We start from the raw sequence: 23916 nt of genomic DNA, 5'->3' as shown, positions 1-23916 counted from the left end.
AGCTGTTGGTGGAATTCACACTGGAATGTCTGTTTTGTTTACATGTATAGTATGTATTTGATGTGTCTGATAATCCCATATAGGATGGGTCAAATGTTGTCCAGAAACGGAAATAAAATATTCATTCATTCATTCATTCATTCATTCATTCATTCATTCATTCATACCCTAAAGGCCTGTCCATAGTATCTCCGAAATGTTTGGTGAGTTGTATTTTCCAACGTGCAAATTTCCAAACTCTCATTCGGTCTAATGCTTTTCAGAAGTTGCGAGGGACATCATTTTATGGTCAAAAAGGACCGAAATCATCTTTTTCGGTGAAAGTATGGACACGCCTTTAGGGTTCAGCAGGGAACATAGAACGCGGGTAACATAGATACACTCCTGTATCTTCAAGTGGCTTCCATAGAAAACGAATAGCATGCAGCTTTCAATCTGCCGGTGTGAAGGCAGCATTAGTGAAGCATTCACTGTACAGTACATGCGGTGGCGTTCACATAGCATTCACTGTTGTGATGCTGTGGCGTTCGCAGGTGAGCAGTAATCATTATGTTTCCGTGTGGTTTTTAAACTGTCAGTTGGTTTTATTTTAGGAGCTTTGGGCTGAAGGCAGACACGCGGAGCATGGACACTTGTCAGAGGATTGTTTACACAATGACATCTGTATATAGATGCCAGCCCTGACCCCGCGACCCCGGGGCTTGTCACCGGCTAGTGTGTCCCCACCGTAATGATGGAGGGGACAGCTGCGCCTCAACACAATGCCCCTGGCACAATAGGAACACACACACACACACACACACACACACACACACACACACACACACACACACACACACACACACACACACACACACACACACACACGTGTGCAATGCCCAGTCGCATAAAAAAAACATCCACACATACATCCACATACACGCATGCACGCACAGTCGCACACATGCCGGCCCATCACAATAGCAGCGGATCTCTGTTGAAGTGGCTCACTGATTGGTTAGTTATTCAGCTCAACAGGTGCACTGTGCCCCCCCAACATTCTCTCGTGGGGAAGAGAGTAGTGAAGATGGGAGAACAATGAGAAGAGGTTGTGTTGGGTTGGGTTGGATACCCTACCCTGTTTCCCTGTGAGAACCCAATGCAAAATGTCAAGTACCGTGTAGGCCTACACATAGACGCAAGGCCTTGAAAGTCCAACATTTTAAACATGTTGTTGCATGTTTGCTTTCAGGGACTCGCAGAGTTAGAGGGGCAGGGGCTGACATTTCTAAGAGGGTACTTTTGGACGGAATATTCTTAGACGTTTCTAGACTGAAAAATAGCCAATCTACACGCTAACACCGCGCTCAAGTATTATCAAACCTTTACTGGAGATGCAGCGTAAACAGCAGGGAGTTCCACACAGAGCAGTGGGAAGTTCTTTCAACAATATAAATGCTGTTTTATTCAATGCTACATCCATGGTCTGAGAGTGAACGTTTGTTTATTACAGGTGAGTAAAAGAGCAGGTGCTTGAAGCCCCTTTGGTGTTTATGTGTGTGCGATGTGCCTGCCTTCAACATGGGGTCCGGGACCCCTAGGGGGTCCTCAGAGTTACTAAAGGGGGTCCTCCAAATGTTTGTGTGACAGAAGCTTTTTTTTTTCTCCTTTTTTTATATTAACCAAAAATAGCAGATCTACAAGCTCACAACACCTCGCAGCGCGAGTAGCTCTGGACCAATCAGTGACGTCTCGATTGGGGCCAGATCACAGCCCATAATATGGGAATGATCTTGACATCATTACCAGGACGTCATATGGACTTTTTTTGTTTGACAGGATTATTGTTAGTGTTTGTAATGTTAGTTGAAATATGAGCATATTAAGGTTATATTCTGGGACATATCCAACTAGTTATGATATTTATCTGGCCTAGAATATCAACTGATTTCAACCAACATAAATCCTGTCAAACAAAAAAGTCCATATGACGTCCTGGCAATGACGTCAAGATCATCCCCATATGGGCTGTGATCTGGCCCCAATCGAGACGTCATTGATTGGTCCAGGTCCTGACCGTGCTTGCTGGCGTGGGTACAATATGTGCACAATATGATGCATGTACTGTATGAACACGTGACAGTGGTGTAAAAAGTATTCAAACATATCAATACTGCAATATAGAAATACTCTGTTACAAGAAAAAGTCTGTTATTCAAAATGTACTTTTGTACAAAGGTATTGGCATCAAGGTGTACTTGAAGTACCAAAAGTAAAAGTACCACGATAGGCCTACTGTATGTGAGCTTGTAGATCAGGTATTTTACTTCTTCGTTTTTAACGCAGAAACAGGGAATCGATAAGAACCCAGGAAGGAGAGGAGACAAGGAAAGGAGCTGAACGAGGAGACACCGGGGCCTCCACGTTTAAAACTGGACCATCCAAATTTACACTAACCATGAAACATAACACCACACACACACACACGCACACGCACACACACACACACACACACACACACACACACACACACACACACACACACACACACACACACACACAGATCCTTCATTCAATCTGTTCCAGATCATTGCCATGTTCTGAGGTCATGACCTCCTGTTCTGATCCAGTCTACTTTGACGTCTGTAAAAAAGATGGTTTTGTAGCAGATAGAAGATAATAGGCGATTTACAAGCAGTCGAAGCAGATATACAAGCTCAACAGCATGGCACTGAGTGCTGCGCTGCAAGCTTGTAGATCTGCTCTTTTTGAAAAATGGTGAGAAGCAAATGTTCACAAATGTTCCCTTTAAAAATTCATATTCATAGATTTGCACATATTCTGTTGACGCGAGGTTAGTTTTACACCCAACATGATACCCACTAATATACCTAATTGACCGGGGTCCCCCAGGGCTCTATACAAGAACCTCTTATAGAGCCCTGTGGGTCTCCTGTCCCTCAACACCAAATATTTGAATGGCTGATCTGCAAGGCCACAACGTGTCGTAAAACACTGCGCATTGTGAGCTTGTGGATCAGCTTTTTTCCCCACTGAACATAAACGGCATGCAGGATATAGGTACGTTAGGGTTCACGTGGTTCAATGTATAGATTATGAAACGGTTCTTACCTTCAGCTGGGCTTGGTTGGATGAACAGAACACAGCAGCAACCCCAGGACAGCAGAACAAACAGAGGCATGTCTGAAAACACACACAATGAAGTAAACATGTCTGAAAACACACACAATGAAGTAAACATGTCTGAAAACACACACACACACACAATGAAGTAAACATGTATGAAAACACACACAATGAGGTAAACATGTATGAAAACACACACAATGAAGTAAACATGTATGAAAACACACAGTAAAGTAAAGTGTTTGTGCTCTTAACTGAAGGCTTACTTAGTGCCTGCGTGTGTGTGTGTGTGTGTGTGTGTGTGTGTGTGTGTGTGTGTGTGTGTGTGTGTGTGTGTGTGTGTGTGTGTGTGTGTGTGTGTCTACAGATGAGGCACAGAAGGCCATATAAAAGAAATCTGTAGGGATGCAAAAATATATATGTCCTGTTTTATTTACATCGCACCTGTGCAAAGTGAGAATGGTATCAAGCACGACACACGTATGTGCATACAGTATCTCCTTGTAAGGGCCGCTCTGTCCATGATGTCGGATTCTGCTTACTTTCTATGACATTATGTTAGTCTCAAACTATGGACATAGGGACATACACACAAAGCCGGACGTAGGAACGGTTTGCACCTCTCAGAAATGTGTCAGGGGTGCGATAGTGAAGAACGTTGCGGTCCTCAGACCTTTATCATCAGCACTATCAGTGCATGTCAGTGTGTACACACACACACACACACACACACACACACACGTGCACACACGTGCACGGGCACAGTCGTTTCTTAGAAAGGTCACAAGGAGGACAAGTAGTCATGAGACCGTCATCGTTTTGATGACAGTTCCTGAACCAGGTGTGTGTGTGATAAATCACACACGCACGCCGTGCACGCACGCACACATGCACACACACACACACACACACACACACACCTCCACACCGGCAGAGTCAGATCTGTTTCCTGCAGGGTGTGTAGTTTGCATGTTGTCGGCTTAGCGTGGCAGGCGACATGAAAGCGCGCGGGAGTTTCTCTGGCCGGAGTTTTAAAAAACGTGGCCGAGTGAACCGAGCCTTAAAGTTCAGCAGGTCTGACAGCAGCTTAGCTGTGGCCGCGGATCAAACGGCATGCAACCCGATCACACACACACACACACACACACACACACACACACACACACACACACACACACACACACACACACACACACACACACACACACACACACACACACACACACACCGGCCTCAATAATTTACGAGGCTCCGTCAATCTTTTATATAGTGGACACTTTCAACAGGCTATCTCCTGTTCAGGCCGCACCTCACCCTCCTTACACTCACCCCCTTAAGCCTGTATCAGAGTCGGGTCTGCGGTGGAAGGCTATCCACCGCGGTGTAGTGCCGTGTAGTCTTTTTGAGCGTTAACGTTGTAGTTTTATGACTCAAAAAGACTACACGGCTCTACACCGCGGTGGATAGCCTTCCACCGCAGACCCGACTCTGATACGGGCTTTAGTGTTCACTGCTTGGCACTCACCCCCCCTTAGAAATTAGACATTTGCCCATGCAGGACCCAAACTAGTGAAAAAAGCAGATCTACAATCTTGTAGATTGGTAAACGATTATTAGTGTGGTTGCCCAACAGGGCAACACATTATATTCCTGGGGAAACTTTATTTACTAGGGTAACTTTTCCGCTGCCATTGGAAATTGACAGACAAACAGACATCTGTCAGGGATAGGGAATCAATGGGGAATCAATGGGAATGGGAATCAATAGGGAATCTATTGGTCGAGGTTCACATGACAGTTAGCTTACTGCAGAATATAGTCACGTTAGCAACCGTCAGCAACCACTCTTGTAATTTCCAATTGCATCTTTTCTAGTTGTTTTCTAATTCATGGAATTTCTTACATTTTTGAGCGGTGGTAAACCAGATTCAGATTCAGATTCAGATTCAGATTCAGATTTCTTTATTAACCATTGTGTAATACACATAGGAATTTGCTTTGGCATACTACATTTTTGCATTCAAATCAATTTTTTCACATATAACATAAACAAAAACAAAAACAAAAACAAACAAACACAAAAACACCGACAGAACGCAACACACGTAGTCACCACAGCAGCCATGGGCGGCGCTATCTTGGAAAATCCATAGAGTGGCTGTGCGTGTGTCTGTAGCCTTTTTCCTCAGCATTTTGCCATAGCAAAACGTGTGTGTAGCATAGCCTGTTGTACATCCTAGACTAAAATCCTAGTCTGAAGACGTTATGCAAGCACGACCACCGCTCACTTCACATTGGGTGAGATTTTTTTTTTTTTTTTTTTGTAAAATCTGTGAATTTTGTTCTTAATTCATGAAAATCTTACCATTTTTGGGGAATGTTTCGATATAATAATACTTAAAAACAAAACGAAACTCATGACCCATAAAAAGATGTCCGCGACCCACAAGTCCCGAACCGAGCCCTGGGGGCCCCTGGTGAACTGGGCTGAGTTGAAGTGGTCCCACTGTGCAGGTATATGTGTGCTTATGTATATACTTATACCGTTAGCTGGACCACACTGTTTGATGTTTCCCATCCTAGTTACTTAGTTGCAGGTAATAGTTTTCCTGGTGCTATATTTACACCTCCATTTAACGAGCAAAGCTCATGTTGTTTACAGCCTTCTTTACTGTGCAAGTAGCCTGAATGAGAGATGATACATGCTTGTAAACTCTTTCTCCGCACACGCGCACACACACACACAAGCGCGCGCGCACACACACACACACACACACACACACATGTGTGTCTGGAGGAAGTGTGGGTGTGATGTGAGACAGGTCTAGCGTGTGTCTGTCCGGGCGACAAGTTGAACTTTAAGATGTGAGACCTGATCCCCGATGACTTCAACACATGACGACACGTCTGTCTGTCTGTCCGTCCATCCGTCTGTCCGCCTGCCTGCATGACTGTCTGTCTGCCTGTCTGCTTACATGTCTGCCTTTTCCTGTTGATTCATCTATAGCAGCGTTTCTCCAACGTTTAAATCTCAACGTCTCCCCCTTAACTCTGACAGTGTACAAATGGAACCAAAAAAATGGAACCAAATGGACCCGTTAGGGTCCATTTGGTTCCATGTGTACATTGCCAGAGTTACATGGGTCAATTTAGAACCCCATAAAGGAACCCTGGAATCCACTTTGAGAACCACTGATCTACAGCCATTTAGTGAGTTGTCATTATGGATTTGTCATTTGCATACAAGTGCATACATTTATTGTGGTGACGTCTGTTGACCATTTTAGTTGATCTGTGAGCCCAACCAACCTGCTGTTTGTATACAGTTACAGTATACTAGTAAGACGCCTCATGGCGACGTGCCACCTCGAGGTCGCGCCATGTCTTGGCCATCTGACCTGTTACCCATATATGGAGACCCCTGGTACCCATATATGGAGAGCCATGTGATGTATTATGGAGATATGCTGTGAGACCCCAAACATGCTTACTCAGTTATTCGTTATATGATGATGTCTATGACGTCTGACATCATACATACAATCCCTTTTATGCCCATACATGGAGATCCCTGTCTGTAGAACCAGCCACACAGATATGGGCTGTCTTGGCCATCTGTCTTGGCCATATATGGATTCTGTTAGTGTGGTATGTGGCCGATGTGGCCTCCATATATGGGCATTCCCATATGAAGTCCTGTTAGATATGGGCTTATTGATGACATCAGGAATCTCCATGTATGGGCATAAAGGGATTCTGTTAGTGTGGTTCCCCTGACATCACAGTGAGTGCAGATTGTGATGTCAGAGGTACTGCAGTTGGGGCCACTAACATATGAACACGCACTAGGCTTCTTTGTATTGACGCGCGTTCATACCGGAAGTGCTCGTTCATGAATTGGAGCCCCAGCGCGTCCATGAACACAAGCTATGGCGCAAATTGCGTCACAGTGGCCCCACTACGTCACGGTTTTACTACCCGGAAGAAGGGGTGAAAACGCCTCATGCGCTGGGTGAGCAACTCAATGCAAGTGGACGGGCGGGGATATCTGGTGTCCTCTGTATTCTTCTTATAACTCTATGGTTATAGACAGACAGACAGACAGAGATACGGTCAAACTGTGACCGTTCACAGACTAAACTGTTACCTACAGTTGCAATTAGCCTATACCTGTAGCCTCCACTCAGTTCCTTTAATGTGGAACTCTGGTGTAAAGTCTGTCTGTCTGTCTGTCTGTCTGTCTCTCTCTCCTCCTCACCTTTCAAGGAGTCTGCAACTTCACCTCTGGCCTTTTAATGTGTTCCAAGAGCTGGCCGAGTGTGTGTGCGTGTGCGTGTGTTTGTGTGTGTGTGTGTGTTGTGGCGTGGCGTGTGTGTGTGTGGGGAGGGGTTATAGGCGGTCACTATTAACTGTTTTATGGTCAGAGTCTCTTCATTCACAGCCGCGACAAACCAAGTGTTTCGCTTTAACAACGTGTCGCCCTGTGCTGGCTGTGAACTCAAGGGACCCCCCCCCCCCCCACCACACACACGCAAACACAAGCACACACACGCAAACACAAGCACACACACACACACGCGCGCGTGCGCGCTCTCTCTATTTCCATGCGGTGTGAGAAGCGTTGTCAGCCAATCACCTCTCTCCCAGAGGGAGACACAGAGGGGTGTGAAGTGGGGAGGGGTCCCCAGGGGTCAGCGCAGAGGTCACACAGAGGTCAACGAGGCTACAATACTACTGCAACCACATGAACGCTGTGGCGTCACTATTCTGGGGGGCCGACGTTCTCAGAAGGAGGCTTATGGTGTTGGAGGGAAAGAATTAGGGGGCTTGTGGGACACCTCAGGGGTCCCCAGCAACAATGATTGATAGTCAGGAGGCAAATAGACCTTTAGAGGTGCATTTGGCTCCGTTTGCACCGTCCCAGACAGAGATACACATGTGCATCAAATGGGGGTTCACAGGCCAATGCATGTTGACATGTTTGTCAGGTTCAGGCTTTGTATTGAACTGAATGAATAAAATGGAATACATTACAGCAAGCCCAAACATCCAGGCCATATATGCTCTCACAAGCTGATCCAATCACATCAATATGCAAACCCCGTATTGGCCCGTAACAATCGTTTTTTTTTTTTCTTTCTTTTTTCGTGAATGAATGCCCTGCAACTCCATCATATACAAGAGTGTCGTAAAAAGTTAGTGAAAATAGCCGATCTGCAAGCTCATATGTTCCGATGTGACGCTACTATAAAAAAAAGCAACGGTTTTGGACATGCAAGGTCCCACCAAACGGCGACTCTGGGGTCGATGGCAGTTCAGGACAGACCTCCACCTCTGTCTGATCTTTTCATCTGATCTGTAATTCTGCCTGCCTGATGGCCTCAACATCTAGTATCTCCCCTGGTCAACAGGCACGCATTTAACTTTTATCACTGGAGGCTGGCCGTCCATAATTGCGACCGTCAGGTCGCAGTTTAGTATCAAAACCTCCACCGGCCGTCCGTCGGTCACACGTCACACGTCACACTTCACACCTTTGCCCTGCTCATATCTCCGCATCAGTATGACATCACACTGCTGACATCAGTATGACATCACACCGTACACGAATGACCCTTATATAAGACCGGCATTATCTACCGACAGCTGCTATAAGCCAACCCTGGCCATAAGGTCCGAGTCGAAGAAATGCTTCTTTCCTGGCAAGAATTGCCCCTTTGTACTGTAGGGCTCGTTTGTGTATTGTATGACATCACGCCACATCATCGGCTGAGGACTGTGTGATGTCATCATATCTCCATATATGGAGACATAAGTTGCTCATGCCCAAATATGGGCTGGTGAGGTCAGACTTAGTGTGATGCGTAGGTTATCTCCATATATGGAGATTCAACTTCAATGAGTAACCATGGCAAACTGTCAACTGCCCGTATGTCTTGATAATTGGTAAAACAAACTTTTGGCCTATTTGTGGAGACCGTTGGTCGCTTATCTCCCGATTAGGGAGTCTTACTGGTAGACAGGTCTAAGCCTACAATCTTTCGATAAAAGGGTGTACCAATCTTTTCTTAGTTGATTCTAGTGTATTTTTTCCTGTAGAATCCATTTCTGCCATGTACATTTTTGTATCATGCATAATTAATTAGATAATTAGCATATTTGAGTCAATATGCCAATTATCTAATTATTAATTATGCACAATACAAAAAGGTACAAGGCAGAAATGGATTCTACAGGAAAAAAATACATTAGAATCAACTGAGAAAAGTTTGGTACACCCTTTAATCGAAAGATTGTAGGCTTAGACCTGTCTATAAGTCTGTCTGTCTGTCTGTCTGTCTGTCTGTCTGTCTGCCTGCCTGCCTGCCTGCCTGCCTGCCTGCCTGCCTGCCTGCCTGCCTGCCTGCCTGCCTGCCTGCCTGTCTGTCTCTGTGTCCGGAACTACTGTAATCCCTAATCTCTGGTTAGAGCCAAACGTTGCATGCACTCTGCCAGAAGGAAACAGAAGTACCTCTGCTAATATTATTCCACATATTCAGAGTCATACATCATATTATTAGACCAGTGACATCATAGCTGACTGACATCACAGGCTGAAGTGTGGAGTCTTATGTCACAGAGGCTGGTCGCGTGACATCCACATTGGAGCCCCGCCAATTCTGTGTGGCCCCTGACATCTGCATAAATGGTAAATGGTGCATTTATATAGCGCCTTTATCCAAGGCGCTTTACAGAGATTGTGGATTACATTCACCCATTCACACACACACATTCATACACCGATGGCAGAGGAAACCATGCAAGGCACCAACCTGCTCACCGGGAGCAACTAGGGGTTCAGAGTCTTGCTCAAGGACTCTTCCACGATAACTCTGGGGAGCCTGGATTCGAACTGGGAACCCTCCGTGTTTCTAATGGCGGTTAGAAACCGATGGTTTCTCTACCCCTGAGCCACTGCCACCACTGCATGATTCCAGTTATGTTTTCACTATTCACTATTCTACCCATTTCTCACCCGAATTTAGCTGTCGTGCCAATTGATTCCTCCCCACACACATCAGTGTGTTGTCACTACTCTATAGGAGTACAGTATGTTGTCACTACTCTATAGGAGTACAGTACATGCAACGATATCACCCGCCGGGAGGCCAGTTGTGTTCGTACGTACAGTAGACGCCCGACAAAGCCGGATGCACCACAGTGGATTTGAACCCTTACCTCTGTGATGGTGGGCAGGGACTTTACCACTGCGCCACCCATTGTTCATTCTTCATACCTTACAATGCACATTATAAAGATGTCTCCTTACTGTGTGACTCAAGAGGAGGGCTGTAGACAGTTCAGAAACCTGTCTACCAGTGACATCATCGGTATAGGCACGTTAGGACTTCAGAAATGGAGCTTGTAATTCTGTCTGTCTGTCTGTCACCATGTGCTCCTTGAGAATTGTGTGTTGCTGTAGTCACAGACTGTCTTGCCTGCGTATGTAGATCTATTCCTTCCACAATATCACTACTGTGTGTGTGTGTGTGTGTGTGTGTGTGTGTGTGTGTGTGTGTGTGTGTGTGTGTGTGTGTGTGTGTGTGTGTGTGTGTGTGTGTGTGTGTGTGTGTGTGAGATAGCAACCTCACATCACCAGACTTTACACATGGTAAAAAGTTAGGTTTTCACTCTAAACTAGACACTGCTTTCCATATGTGGTCATTTACTCTCTCTCTCCCTGTCTGACACACACACACACACACACACACACACACACACACACACACACACACACACACACACACACACACACACACACACACACACACACGCGCGCGCGCACGCACGCATGAACTCGCACACGGTACATGCATGCAGGATTTCCGTATCCACTCAAAACCCAGACCAGATCGACCCCATGCATGCGATGCCACTTGATCCCAGTTCATTGATTGAGGAGTATCAGTTTAACACTATGATGTGTGTGTGAAAATGTACTATAGCGGTTCTTCCCGGGGGTCCCAGGGACCTTGAGCGGGTTCTAAATGGTCTGTAACACTGGCAGTATACTTATGGAACCAAGTGGACCCTTATACAGGTCCATTTGGTTTAACATTCCACACTTAGGGCCTAATATTTCTACATTTGCCACAAAACTAATCTAATGATAGATTAAACAAATTAATTATTGATGACTAAAGTTACAGTAAAAAGTTAATGCTAAAAGGAACCCACGAAGCCTTGTACTCAATTCAAGCATTTTGGGCATAAATAAACAAAAAGTTGAATTGTGGGGTTCTTTTTCCCCCCTCAATTAAACGAGTAAAAAGGACCCCAATGTAAGCAAGCCATAGTGCTTTTCCTGCGTTTAAATCCCATCTGAACTGTACTGTCCTGTGCTTGTCCTATTCTAATAAAGCATTCAATCAATCAAATCAATCAAGAACAATTTAACAACACTTCTGTGTACTGTCACATTGCATTGAATTGAATTGCAAGGCATTGAAGTGAATGTGGTTCTTCTTACCTTGTGCTGTAGAGTATCTCAGTGAGTCAGTATAGTATTCCTCTCTCCAGTCCTTCTGCTCTGCCATCCACCTCCTCTCTGCAGTGTCCACACACACACACACACACACACACACACACACACACACACACACACACACACACACACACACACACACACACACACACACACACACACACACGTGGTTATTTAGAGCGTGTGTGTGTGTGTGTGTGTGTGTGTGTGTGTGTGTGTGTGTGTGTGAGTTGCTGACAGCCCAGCTCTCCTCCCTCTCTCTACAGACGATGACAAGGAACCCCTCACTGCTCTAAACTTCACACCTCTCTCTCTGTCTCTCCCTCTCTCTTTCTCTCTCTCTCTCTCTCTCTCTCTCTCTCTCTCTCTCTCTCTCTCTCTCTCTCTCTCTCTCTTTCTTTCTCTCTCTCTTTCGCTCTCTCTTAGTCTCTCACTCTCACACATCTTTTTTTTTCAATTTAAATTTCAATTCTCTCACACACACTTTCTCTCCCTTTCTCTCTATCTCTCTTCCTCCCTCTATCTCTTTCTCTCACACTGTCTTTCTTTCCCTCGCTCCCTCTCTCTCCCAGCTCTCCATTTCACTCTAACTGTCTTTCTCTCTCACTTCTCTCTCTCTCTCTCTCTCTCTCTCTACCCCCCAACCTGACACCACACACTGTTTGCACACATGCACTGCGTGTGTGATCACTATGCGAGGAAACACAAAAACATGTTTCCAAACCAAGTTGAACACAATCGTCAGACGAACATGAAGTATAAACGTGGACAATGATGTGATTCATGTCTGCTCATGTTCATAAAGGATCACTTTATCTCATCTCTCTCTCTCTTTGTCTCTCTGTCTCTATCTCTGTATATCTGTGAGTGTCTCTCTCTCTCTCTCTCTCTCTCTCTCTCTCTCTCTCTCTCTCTCTCTCTCTCTCTCTCTGCGTGTTGAAGCAGGTTCTTCATTTGTCTGTGGAGCGGAACCTCTACAGTCTGCAGTGTTTTATCTCTCTGTGTGTGCGCGTGCTGTGCGTGTGTGCATACATGAGTACACTCAGAGTTAAGGGGGGGAGCAAATGCTTTATTTGCAATTAAAGCATTTTAGAATCACTAGCACTAGTGACTCCTAATGTGCCATAGTGTCGTAATAAATCAGTGTCATTGCGACCGAAGGTCGCAGTATACCATGAGAAATGTCACAGCTTGTCTGTCAGTCAGTCAGTCAGTACACATTTGTCTATTGGTTCCCTCGTCACTGTGACATCACATGTGACATCACAGGTGACATGTTAGGATAACCCCTTATGCCCATATATTGAGATCCCCTGGCATCAAACCCAGGCCCTATAACTCGCCAAGGCCCTGCTTGGCTTTAATAATTAACATACGTGTTATGCCCATATATGGAGAACCTGTACCAATGTCATCAATATTAAGGACATATCTGGGATGCCCATATTTGGTAATGCCCATATATGGGCATGTTTTGACATAACATTGTAGACTATCATGCAGGGGTCTCCATACATGGGTAACTGGTCCGATATACATCACTGGCCAGATGGCCAAGAATTGGTGCGACCTCGCCCTTTAGGGGGCGAGATCGCATGTCGCCCTGAGGCGTCTTACTGGTACATATTCTGTAGAAAACCAGGAGACTGACATTCAGTAATTGGGTCTTATGATCAACATAATTGAACGTTGAACAATGTTATGTAAAAACAAAATCAATCAATTTGCCACAGACACATTTGTCGGTGTACAAACATGTTGACTAGTAAGACCTCGCCCTAGGGGTGAGCTTGTACAAACATGTTGACTAGTAAGACCTCGCCCTAGGGGTGAGCTTGTACAAACATGTTGACTAGTAAGACCTCGCCCTAGGGGTGAGCTTGTACAAACATGTTGACTAGTAAGACCTCGCCCTAGGGGTGAGCTCGCACACATGTTGACTAGTAAGACCTCGCCCTAGGGGTGAGCTCTAGTAAGACCTCGCCCTAGGGGTGAGCTCTAGTAAGACCTCGCCCTAGGGGTGAGCTCGCACACATGTTGACTAGTAAGACCTCGCCCTAGGGGTGAGCTCGCACACATGGGTCCCAGGCATCCGCCTGGGTGCCAGCAGACTGCTGGGCGAGCACTGGCGCTTTGGCATGCGATCAACTTTGATCAACTTTGAGGCCATATTTTCCCAAATATGGAGATGACTGATGTCTGACATCATAGATGTGTGACGGGATATCCATATTATGCATGGGCATAAAATGGACAAGTATACGGAATTCATTTTGATGATACGATACGATTCAATGATTTAACTATTTAGCAAAGACATACTGTGTGAAACGTGTCAACAGTGCATATTTTTAAGGGAAAAATCTATTATTATGGATATAAATAAGTAAACACTGCAATTCTTTAGCAAATACATGGACATTATATATCAACACAAATGGACAAACCTACACCTTGACATGAACACAGAGATTACTCACATTTATCGATAAATTATTTGCAAAACAAATGTACGATATTTTGCTGTTTGCATATCGATATAGTAGGTCATTGCAAATTAAAATAGATTTTTCGATTCAGTTACGTTACACCCCTACTGTATACACACCCTTATACACCCCCAAGAAGTCTTGAGTTCATGGAGATTGTGTTAGTTTGTGTTGTATTCCTGCAGCCAATCATTTGATGAATATGGATCTGATTTATATTTTCAGCGAACGCTTTGACAGAAAACTGAAAAGACACTAGCCTAGACTAGAGCCCTGGGGGACTCCGGTCTACCATAGAGGGGTTTAAGTGGTCAACATCAAAGCTAAAACACACAACATGCAGCCCAGGTTCCCCCTGCTGTGTGTGTGTGTGTGTGTGTGTGTGTGTGTGTGTGTGTGTGTGTGTGTGTGTGTGTGTGTGTGTGTGTGTGTGTGTGTGTGTGTGTGTGTGTGTGTGTGTGTGTGTGTGTAGGTTGTTGTAAGCTGATCTCAGAGTTCATTGTCTGTTGTCTAAATTTGACGCTTTGAACCAACCGACTCTCAGGAATGTGTGAGTGTGTGTGCGTGAACGTGCACGCTTGTGGGTGCATGGGAGTGTGTGTGGTGAAGGGTTGTTCTTCAATGAATGAAGTGTATTTGTCGCAGCTGCGAGATTCCTCTCGCACTAACTGCCTGTAATCTGCAGTGTGTGTGTGTGTGAGTGTGTGTGTCTATCTGTCAGTATGGTAGGACCTTGAGGCAGTAGCATTGGTGTCTCAGAAATGGTGTGTGTGTGTGTGTGTGCGTGGGGGGGGAGGGGGGGGAGGGGGGGGGGGGGTTTACACTCCCCCCCCCCCCCCCCCCCCCATAAGCACCTGGTAGCCAGTATGAAAGACGGGAGTCGACTATGTATTTAACATTGGTTCTCAAACCTTGTTCGTTTTGAAAGACCCCCAGTTTACTCTGCATTTGGTGCCAAGGACCCCCATATCTCTTAAAATGGAGTAGTTCACCCCCCCCCCCCCCAAAAGAATGCTTATTTACTGGGGGCGGCAGTGGCTCAGGAGGTAGAGCGGCCGTTCGGGACCCAGTTCGATCCCAGGCTCCCCCAGGGTCCAGTGTGTGTGTCGAAGTGTCCTTGAGCAAGACTCTATAAACCTTAGTTGCTCCCGGTGAGCAGGTTGGTGCCTTGTATGGTTTCCTCTGCCATCGGTGTGAGAGTGGGTGAACGTAATGAATGTGTGTGTGAGTGGGTGAACGTAATGAATTTGCGTGTGAATGGGTGAATGTAATGAATGTGTTTGTGAGTGGGTGAACATAATGAATGTGTGTGTGAATGTGTGAATGTAATGCACAATCATTGCAAAGCACCTTGGATAAAGGCGCTGTATAAGTGCATCATTTACTAGGGCTGTGGCTGTCACGATTATGACATTTCACATGACGATTCATTGTCACTCAAATAATTGCGATTAACGATTCTATTGTGTTTTTGTCGTTGACAATCACATTTCTGTTTGGCTTGTAGGCTTTGAAGTTGCACATGGTAGATATGACACATAACCTAAATATACAAAGAAATGACTGACATATTTGACAACTTTACACTTTAAAAATAACATTGATAGTGGAAATAGCCGATCTGCAAGCTCACAACGCGTCGCAATGCGACGCGTTGTGAGCTTGTTCCACTATATTTCCACTATTTTTTTTTTAATGTTTGAACATACAGTATATAAACATTTTTCAACATGTAAACGATTATGACGATTATCACAAAATAATTGCGATTGTATCAAATATTGCGATTAGACGATTATGTAATAATTGTGACAGCCTTATCATTTACTTTGGATTCATGGGATTTTATGACATTATGGTAATTTTGCACCCTCTCAGATTTACCAATCATTTACCAGGGGACCGACCCCCTTGCATGGAACCCCACTCCTCAAGGACCCCTGGAGGTCCACGGACCCCACTTTGAGAGAACCACTATACAGTAGATGGAATGTAACAGTCCTGCTGCCCCTTGAACCCGACCCTATGCCTGGTGCCCTTTGACCCCGTGCCTGGTGCCTAGATGCCTGGTGGGCACCATGCTAATTGATTGCCAACTGTTTGTAGATAGTTTAGGGGGGAGAGAGGGGGAGGGGGGTGTAGCTATTTTCATCCCCTATGTCAGATGGTTTTCAATCCTTTTCATATCAAGGTCCATTATTTATTCACCATTTGAGCCACAGGACCACCATTTCTTCCACTAGAAAAATCACACCCAATGTGAAGTGATCGGTGGTCGTGCTTGCATAACGTCTTCAATTGGTAATTGGTGATGTAATACAGGCTACACACACACACACACGCGCACATTGCTATGGCAAAACGCTGAGGAAAACACATTGCTATGGCAAAACACTGAGGAAAAGTGGCTACAGATAGGTCTAGGATGCAATTGGTGATGTAATATGGCTACACACACACACACACACACACACACACACACACACACACACATATTGCTATGGCAAAACGCTGAGGAAAACACATTGCTATGGCAAACGCTGAGGAAAAGTGGCTACAGATAGTGGCTACAGATAATTGATGATGTAATATGGCTACGGACACACACATATTGCTATGGCAAAACACTGAGGAAAACACATTGCTATGGCAAAACGCTGAGGAAAAGTGGCTACAGATAGGTGTAGGATTTTGTAATATGATGTAATATGATGTAATATGGCTACGCACACACACATATTGCTATGGCAAAATGCTGAGGAAATCACATTGCTATGGCAAAACGCTGAGGAAAAGTGGCTACAGATAGGTCTAGGATGTAACTGGTGATGTAATGTGATGTAATATGGCTACGCACACACACATAAATTGCTATGGCAAAACGCTGAGGAAAACACATTGCTATGGCAAAACGCTGAGGAAAGGTGGCTACAGACACACGCACAGCCACTTATAGGAGCGGTTTACCACAGCTCAAAAACCTTATTTTAGATTTAAAAAAAAAATGTGAATCAGATGCCATTGGAAATTAATGGAAATCAGATGCAATTGGAAATTGATGGAAAACATTATTTTGAGGAGTGCTAGCTGGAGTATTGGTGGAGCTTCACGTGACTTGCTGCAGAATATACCGGTAGTCACGTCGGCAACCACACCTGCAATTCCCAGGTGCGACTTTCTAGTTATTATTAGTGTCGTTGCCTGTCGGGGCAACACATTATAGTTCTAGGGAAACTTTATAGACTTCTATCTAGGGTAACCGTTTAGAGACTGTTTATTGACTCCTAGGGCATAGTGAATCAATGGGAGTGGGAATCAATAGTGAATCAATTGGTGGAGCTTCACATGACAGTTAGCTTACTGTAGATGTAGAATATAGTCAGCAACCGTCAGCAACCACACTCGCAATTTCAAATTGCATCTTTCTAGTTATTATTATTATTATTATTATTAATACACAACATGACAATAAGGTTAGACTGAACTGAAGAGAAACAAGCATTCCATCACAGCTGCTGCAGGAGCGTGCACGCACGCACGCACGCACACACACACACACACACACACACACACACACACGCTGTCACACAGAGTGACAGCAGCAGGTGTTGTTTTCCGGTTGCCGCGGAAACCAGAGACCTCCCACATCACATCCAAACTGGAGCTGATTGATGAACATGGTGTGTTTGACCCCTGACCCCCCAACACACACACACACACACACACACACACACACACACACACACACACACACACACACAGACACACACACACACACACACACACACACACACACACACACACACACACACACACACACACACAGTGAAGGTGCAATCTAAAAAAGAATCAATTGAATAAAGCTAAGCCACAAGAGGGCGTGGTTTACAGTGATCGTAGCAATTATAAACGGTACATTTATATAGCGACTTCATCCAAAGTGCTTCACACACACACACACACACACACACGCACGCACACACACACGCAAGCAGAGTACTTTGCTCAAGGACACTTCAACACGAACACAACACTGGAATCGAACCGGACATTTAACATTACATTTTATACAGTTATTGTATGCATATTGTCCCCAACTCCATCTACATATTCACATGTTTTAATTGATATAATCATTTCATATGCAACCATCAATTTATTATTAACCATTCTCAACGTGACATCACTATTTTGGGAACCTATAAATCATCAGGAGCAGTTGGGGGCAGTGACGTGCTGGCCATTGGGAAAAGCGGGACAACCGGTTCATTCCCGGCCGGTCCAGGCTGGCCATTAGGAAAAAATTTAAAATAAAATGTCGGCCTTCGTTCCATTTTGGGGGCTGGGCGGCCAACAAAGTAAATCGTCACTGTCGGACAGAAACCTTGTATCTCCAAGTTTCAAATTGATAATTTTTTTCGAAAAGCAAAGTCCTGCTTCATCATACAAGGCCGTTGCACAAAAGTAGTGAAAACAGCAGATCTACAAGCACACAACGCCTCGCACCGCGAAGCGTTGTGTGCTTGTAGATCGGCTGTTTTCACTAGTTTAAATCATTTTTAAAATGATAAATACGGTTTTTGAAATACAAGGTTTCCACCCGACGACGACGAAATATAACTCATGTAATTGGCCCACTGGCTTGTCACTTGTCATGATCTGAAATGGCAAATCTTTTGAGTAGCAGCAGCGCTATAGAGAAAGATCTCTCTCTATAGCGCGCAATGAGGGCCTCTCCAACTCTTTTTCCCGGGCTGAATCAGGGGCCCAGCACGTCCCTGGTTGGGGGTTCAGTGCTTTGCTCAAGGGAACTTCAACACTAACGCCAGGGGGAGCCTGGAATCGAACCGGGAACCTTCTGCTTAAAACGGAGCCGCTCTACGTGAGCCACTGGCGCCCCCTAGAGTCTCCTGGCGGAGACTTCACCCTGGTCCTCAAATTATTATCTTAGGAATGTGACCGAAACAAAGAAATGCCATGAATTCAAGGCTTCATGGGGAGTGTAACTGATAGAAAATATAGGTAATTTTTCAGGGTGAAAACCTCCTTTAATATCAATTCCTCTGATGGAGTGACGCCACCCGTAACCTATCGATCATCCGCCATGATGTTGCCGGGTCAACTCAGAACATATACTGTAGAATTTGATGAGACTTTAGATATATGTCAGTAACTACATTTGCAGTCTTCAGCCAATTAGATCTTCCAGAAAAACGCGAGCAAAGATCCTTGATTATACGAGCAAAAATCCTTGATTTTGAGGAAGACAGCAGTTCGCAGGATGGGGGAGGCAGCAGAAAGAGCCTCTTGCTGGTTATGGAGCAGGAGAGAGGAGTATAGCTGGAAGCCAGGAGGATGAGATGGGCAGTGATTTGGCCACCACTGCCGAACCGCTAGCCTGATTTCAGACTCTGCGCTGGAGCTTGAGTCAGCGGTGAAAGCTGTGTTGTTTGGCCCAGCAATGGGATGGTGGATTTGGCCACGCCCCGAAATACCTGTAGCCTATGTGTGTCTCAAAGTCTGTCTGTTGTCATGGAGATGTTTGTCCATCATATGTTTTGATCATATTCTAATTATATTTCTCTCTCATCGTGTCGCCGTTGGAAGCTGAGTGGCACTGATGAGTGTGCGCGTGTGTGTGTGTGTGTGTGTGTGTGTGTGTGTGTGTGTGTGTGTGTGTGTGTGTGTGTGTGTGTGTGTGTGTGTGTGTGTGTGTGTGTGTGTGTGCATGCGGGTGTTGACATGCGTGTCTATTTCCAGTGTGGTAGACGTTCTCCTTTGAAGTCTGAAGTGCTCTTGGAACACACGCACACGCACGCACGCGCGCGCACACACATACACACACACACACACACACACGAGCGCGCATGCATGCACGCACACGCACGCACGCACGCACACACACACACACACACACACACACACACAGTACTGTACAGTACAGGTGTGATCCTTGCAGGGTCATACGCCTCCTAGTGGACAATAACTGAACACTACTTTGTCATTCCATGTCACACAAATGTAGCAGAAATAGCAGATCTACAAGCTCAAAACGAAATTCAAATTTTCAATTGGAACCCTGATATACAGTATTTTGTTGCTATTTTTTATTGGAATCATGAAAAGTAAAAATGTTATTTAATTTCAAATGAAGAAATTAAAGGTTGGAAATCTCACTCTTTCGAACGGCCATCGACAAAGGAGGTTAGGGTAAGGGTTAGGTTTGGGTGTCGAAAAGATGACACATAGAAACAGCGAAACACTCCCAATTAAAGTGGGTTGTGTTTGCATGTTTGGAATTGGAACAGCTGGTCAATAAAGTCAATATCAGTATTCCGATATTAATCTGTGGGCAGGCTGCCAGTTACCCATGTACTGTATGAGGTAGGTAGACAGACAGCTGCAGAGAGCTATCTGTCTGTCTGTCTGTCTGTCTGTCTGTCTGTCTGTTTCAGTGTTGAAGCAGCTGTACTGAAGCTGTCTATTGTTTCTGTCCTTCCGCTGCTAATCTACGCACACAGCTGTTATGTGTGTGCGAGAGAGAGAGAGAGAGAGAGAGAGAGAGAGAGAGATTAGGTTTAGGAGGGGTGTACAGTATGTGTGGCATGTTTCTGCGTGTGTGTATGTGTGCATGCATGCGTGCAGTGCGTGTGCGTGGTGCATGTGGTCGATTAAGTGAAGAAGGGTGTGCAGCAGCTGTGCGGCATGTTCATAGATAGATAGATAAATAGACAGATACAGTAGATAGCATGACACTATAATATGTCAAAGTACAACCTTTATTTATGTCACGATTTGCCAGAAAACAGAGGCGGGCTCAAAAGCAGAACACAACAAAGTCCAAAGTCCCATTGAGGGGTTTTATTGAACCAAAAGGGTGGAGGAGAGGAGGAAGGTGGTGTCGGCTAGGAGTGGACGTGGAGAGCAGGTGGAGGTTGCTGGGAGGCAGGCGAAGCAGGGAGGCAGGCAGGTGATGGAGCAGGTTGGTTTTGTCACTGAGAAAGAGCAGAGGGCAAGAATCACAATCAGGAGGAGCAAAAACAGTGTTTATATAGTATGGGTTACCACGCATGGGAGGTTGTGAAACGATCGGGTGATAGCGTGGAGAGAAGTTTACAAAAACATTAGTAAACTTCAGGTCATGAGCTGATGGCAGGCAGGTGAGGGTGATGAGGGAACTGGAAACAGGGTGCCAAGCCGGGAGCCAAGCCAACAAACACATAGACACTGACGGAGACTGTGACAATTTAACCGGTGAAAACATTGATATGTGTAGGAGGCGGTCATGTAACACAAAATACTAAAATACAAACATGGATGGGCAAAACCATTCAAAGCACAGCCATATGACTGACAGACTAACAACAATTCTCCCATATTCTCTCTCCTGACGCTGAGTGCCAAGCAGGGAGGCATTGGGACTCAGTGGGTACCATATTTATAGTCTTTGTTAAGGCCGTAGTGGGATCAAACTCCAACCTCCTGGGCTCAGGGCAAACAGTGTAACCACCAGGCCACTGAGGAGGGTACGTATGTTGAAAGTATAGAGACTGACTGTAATGTCATTAAGCAGTAATGTAACACTGATTAAAGACAATTGAATCATTGTGGATCTCGGGATCCACATGCAAACGGCATGACTCCAATCCGTGGATCTCAGTTCACCGAAAGGTCACACTTCATGTGACCTTACGGTGACATCAGTCATGTGTGTGTCACTGGGAGCTGACCAGTACAACCACAGTCTACTACTGTTGTACTGGGAGCTGACCGGTACAACCGCAGTCTACTACTGTTGTACTGGGAGCTGACCGGTACAACCACAGTCTACTACTGTTGTACTGGGAGCTGACCGGTACAACCACAGTCTACTACTGTTGTACTGGGAGCTGACCAGTACAACCACAGTCTACTACTGTTGTACTGGGATCTGACCAGTACAACCACAGTCTACTACTGTTGCACTGGGAGCTGACCAGTACAACCGCAGTCTACTGTTGTACTGGGAGTTGCCATGAAGTCCCAGCTAGAGGGATCACAACTATTTATGTCAGTTTAAGAAACACAGGATAAGTTGATGTTGATTTCCTTTGTGCAGGCACATGCGTGTGTGTGTGTGTGTGTGTGTGTGTGTGTGTGTGTGTGTGTGTGTGTGTGTGTGTGTGTGTGTGTGTGTGTGTGTGTGTGTGTGTGTCTTGGTGGTGAATGATGGATGTTTTTTTCATTGAGCCCGAGGCCCCAACGGCCAGACTAATTAGCATTCATTTTAGACCCTACCCTAAATGTCGGGTCGGGTATGGTCGGGTTCGGGCAGAATTTGAGAACTCTAACTGCAAGCTATAGTTTGCGTCCAGTTGCATAAGTCCTGGCTCTGTAATGTTACATCGCAAACTCTAACTCCACAAGGGTACAGATGGAACCAAATGGACTTTGTGGTCCACGTGCTTGTACCACTCGCTCATATTGAACATAATGTCCCAAATAAATTGTTAATGAACTTCTAAAACCAGTGTGTGTGTGTGTGTGTGTGTGTGTGTGTGTGTGTGTGTGTGTGTGTGTGTGTGTGTGTGTGTGTGTGTGTGTGTGTGTGTGTGTGTGCGCGTGTGTGCGTGCGTGTGTGTGAGGAGAGTAGTGGCAGTCCTTTTCACGTTGGTCACAACCACCTCACCTAGGACAATATAGGCTTCCTTGGGCACAGGGACGTGCTGGCCATTGGGAAAAGCGGGACAACTCCCGAACGGCCGGCTCATTCCTGGCCTGGACCGGCCATTAGGAAAACATTAAAAATAAAATGTCGTTCCATTTTGTACATTATTTCGCAAAGCATAGCCCTGCTTCATCATACAAGGCCGTCGCACAAAAGTAGTGAAAACAGCAGATCTACAAGTACACAACGCCAAGGCGTTGTGTGCTTTATTAGTTTAAATTATAGTTTAAATTATTTTTAACCCGACAACGACGAAATATAACTCATGTAATTGGCCCACTGGCATGTCACTTGTCATGATCTGAAATGGAAATGAGTAGCAGCAGCTCTATAGCGCGCAATGAGGGCCTCTCCAACTCTTTTTCCCCGGCTGAATCAGGGGCCCAGCACGTCCCTGCTTGGGCATATCCTTTTATAGTCCAGTAATTTTAGGCCAGAATTAAGCTAAACCTAGGACAAATTGCAATAGTAGCAAACTCAACTGATTTTGTATCCTCAATATGTCCTTATTGAGAGAAAAAAAAGTCCCAAGGAATCCCATCACGGGAAAGTTTTGAAAACGACCTACCTACCTTCACTTACTATACACTTGACTACACACTATAAAGGAAAAAAATGACTCCCAAAAAATCTGCTTTAAGTGGGATGTGAGGGGTCAAACTAGGGTTTTTTAATTATTCTGAATCCATTGCAAGCATTTGTTTTGCATGAAAAACATTCCTTGTGCTAAAAACGGACCCCAATAGACTGTGAAAATTGATTACTCATCAATAAACCATCGTTTTGAGGGGCCATTTCTTGCCCAAGGAATGTTTTTCATGCAAAACAAATGCTTGCAATGGATTTAGAATAATTAAAACCCCCTAGAGTTTGACCCCTCACATCCCACTTAAAGCAGATTGTTTGAGAGTCATTTTTTCCTTTATAGTGTATAGTAAGTGAAGGTAGGTAGGTCGTTTTCAAAACTTTCCCGTGATGGGATTCCTTGGGACTTTTTTTCTCTCAATAAGGACATATTGAGGATACAAAATCAGTTGAGTTTGCTACTATTGCAATTTGTCCTAGGTTTA

At 45.1% G+C, this 23916-nt stretch overlaps 1 protein-coding gene across 1 annotated transcript in view; it reads right to left on the bottom strand.

Moving 5' to 3' along the window:
* dlk2 (delta-like 2 homolog) overlaps nucleotides 1-3181 on the bottom strand; it is a gene marked incomplete at both ends in the record, with an annotated part of 18619 nt that extends 15438 nt beyond the window's left edge. The window contains one exon of the mRNA XM_080740082.1: nucleotides 3112-3181. Coding sequence (XP_080596208.1) covers nucleotides 3112-3181 — 70 coding nt within the window. The remainder of the gene's footprint in view (nucleotides 1-3111) is intronic.
* Between the last annotated feature and the right edge of the window lie 20735 nt (nucleotides 3182-23916).

Source organism: Nannobrachium achirus (genome assembly GCF_963921795.1).
Source record: "Nannobrachium achirus genome assembly, chromosome: 13".
Lineage (NCBI taxonomy): Eukaryota > Metazoa > Chordata > Actinopteri > Myctophiformes > Myctophidae > Nannobrachium > Nannobrachium achirus.
Note: the sequence above shows the minus strand (reverse complement) of the source record. Positions and strands in the feature narration are given on the sequence as shown.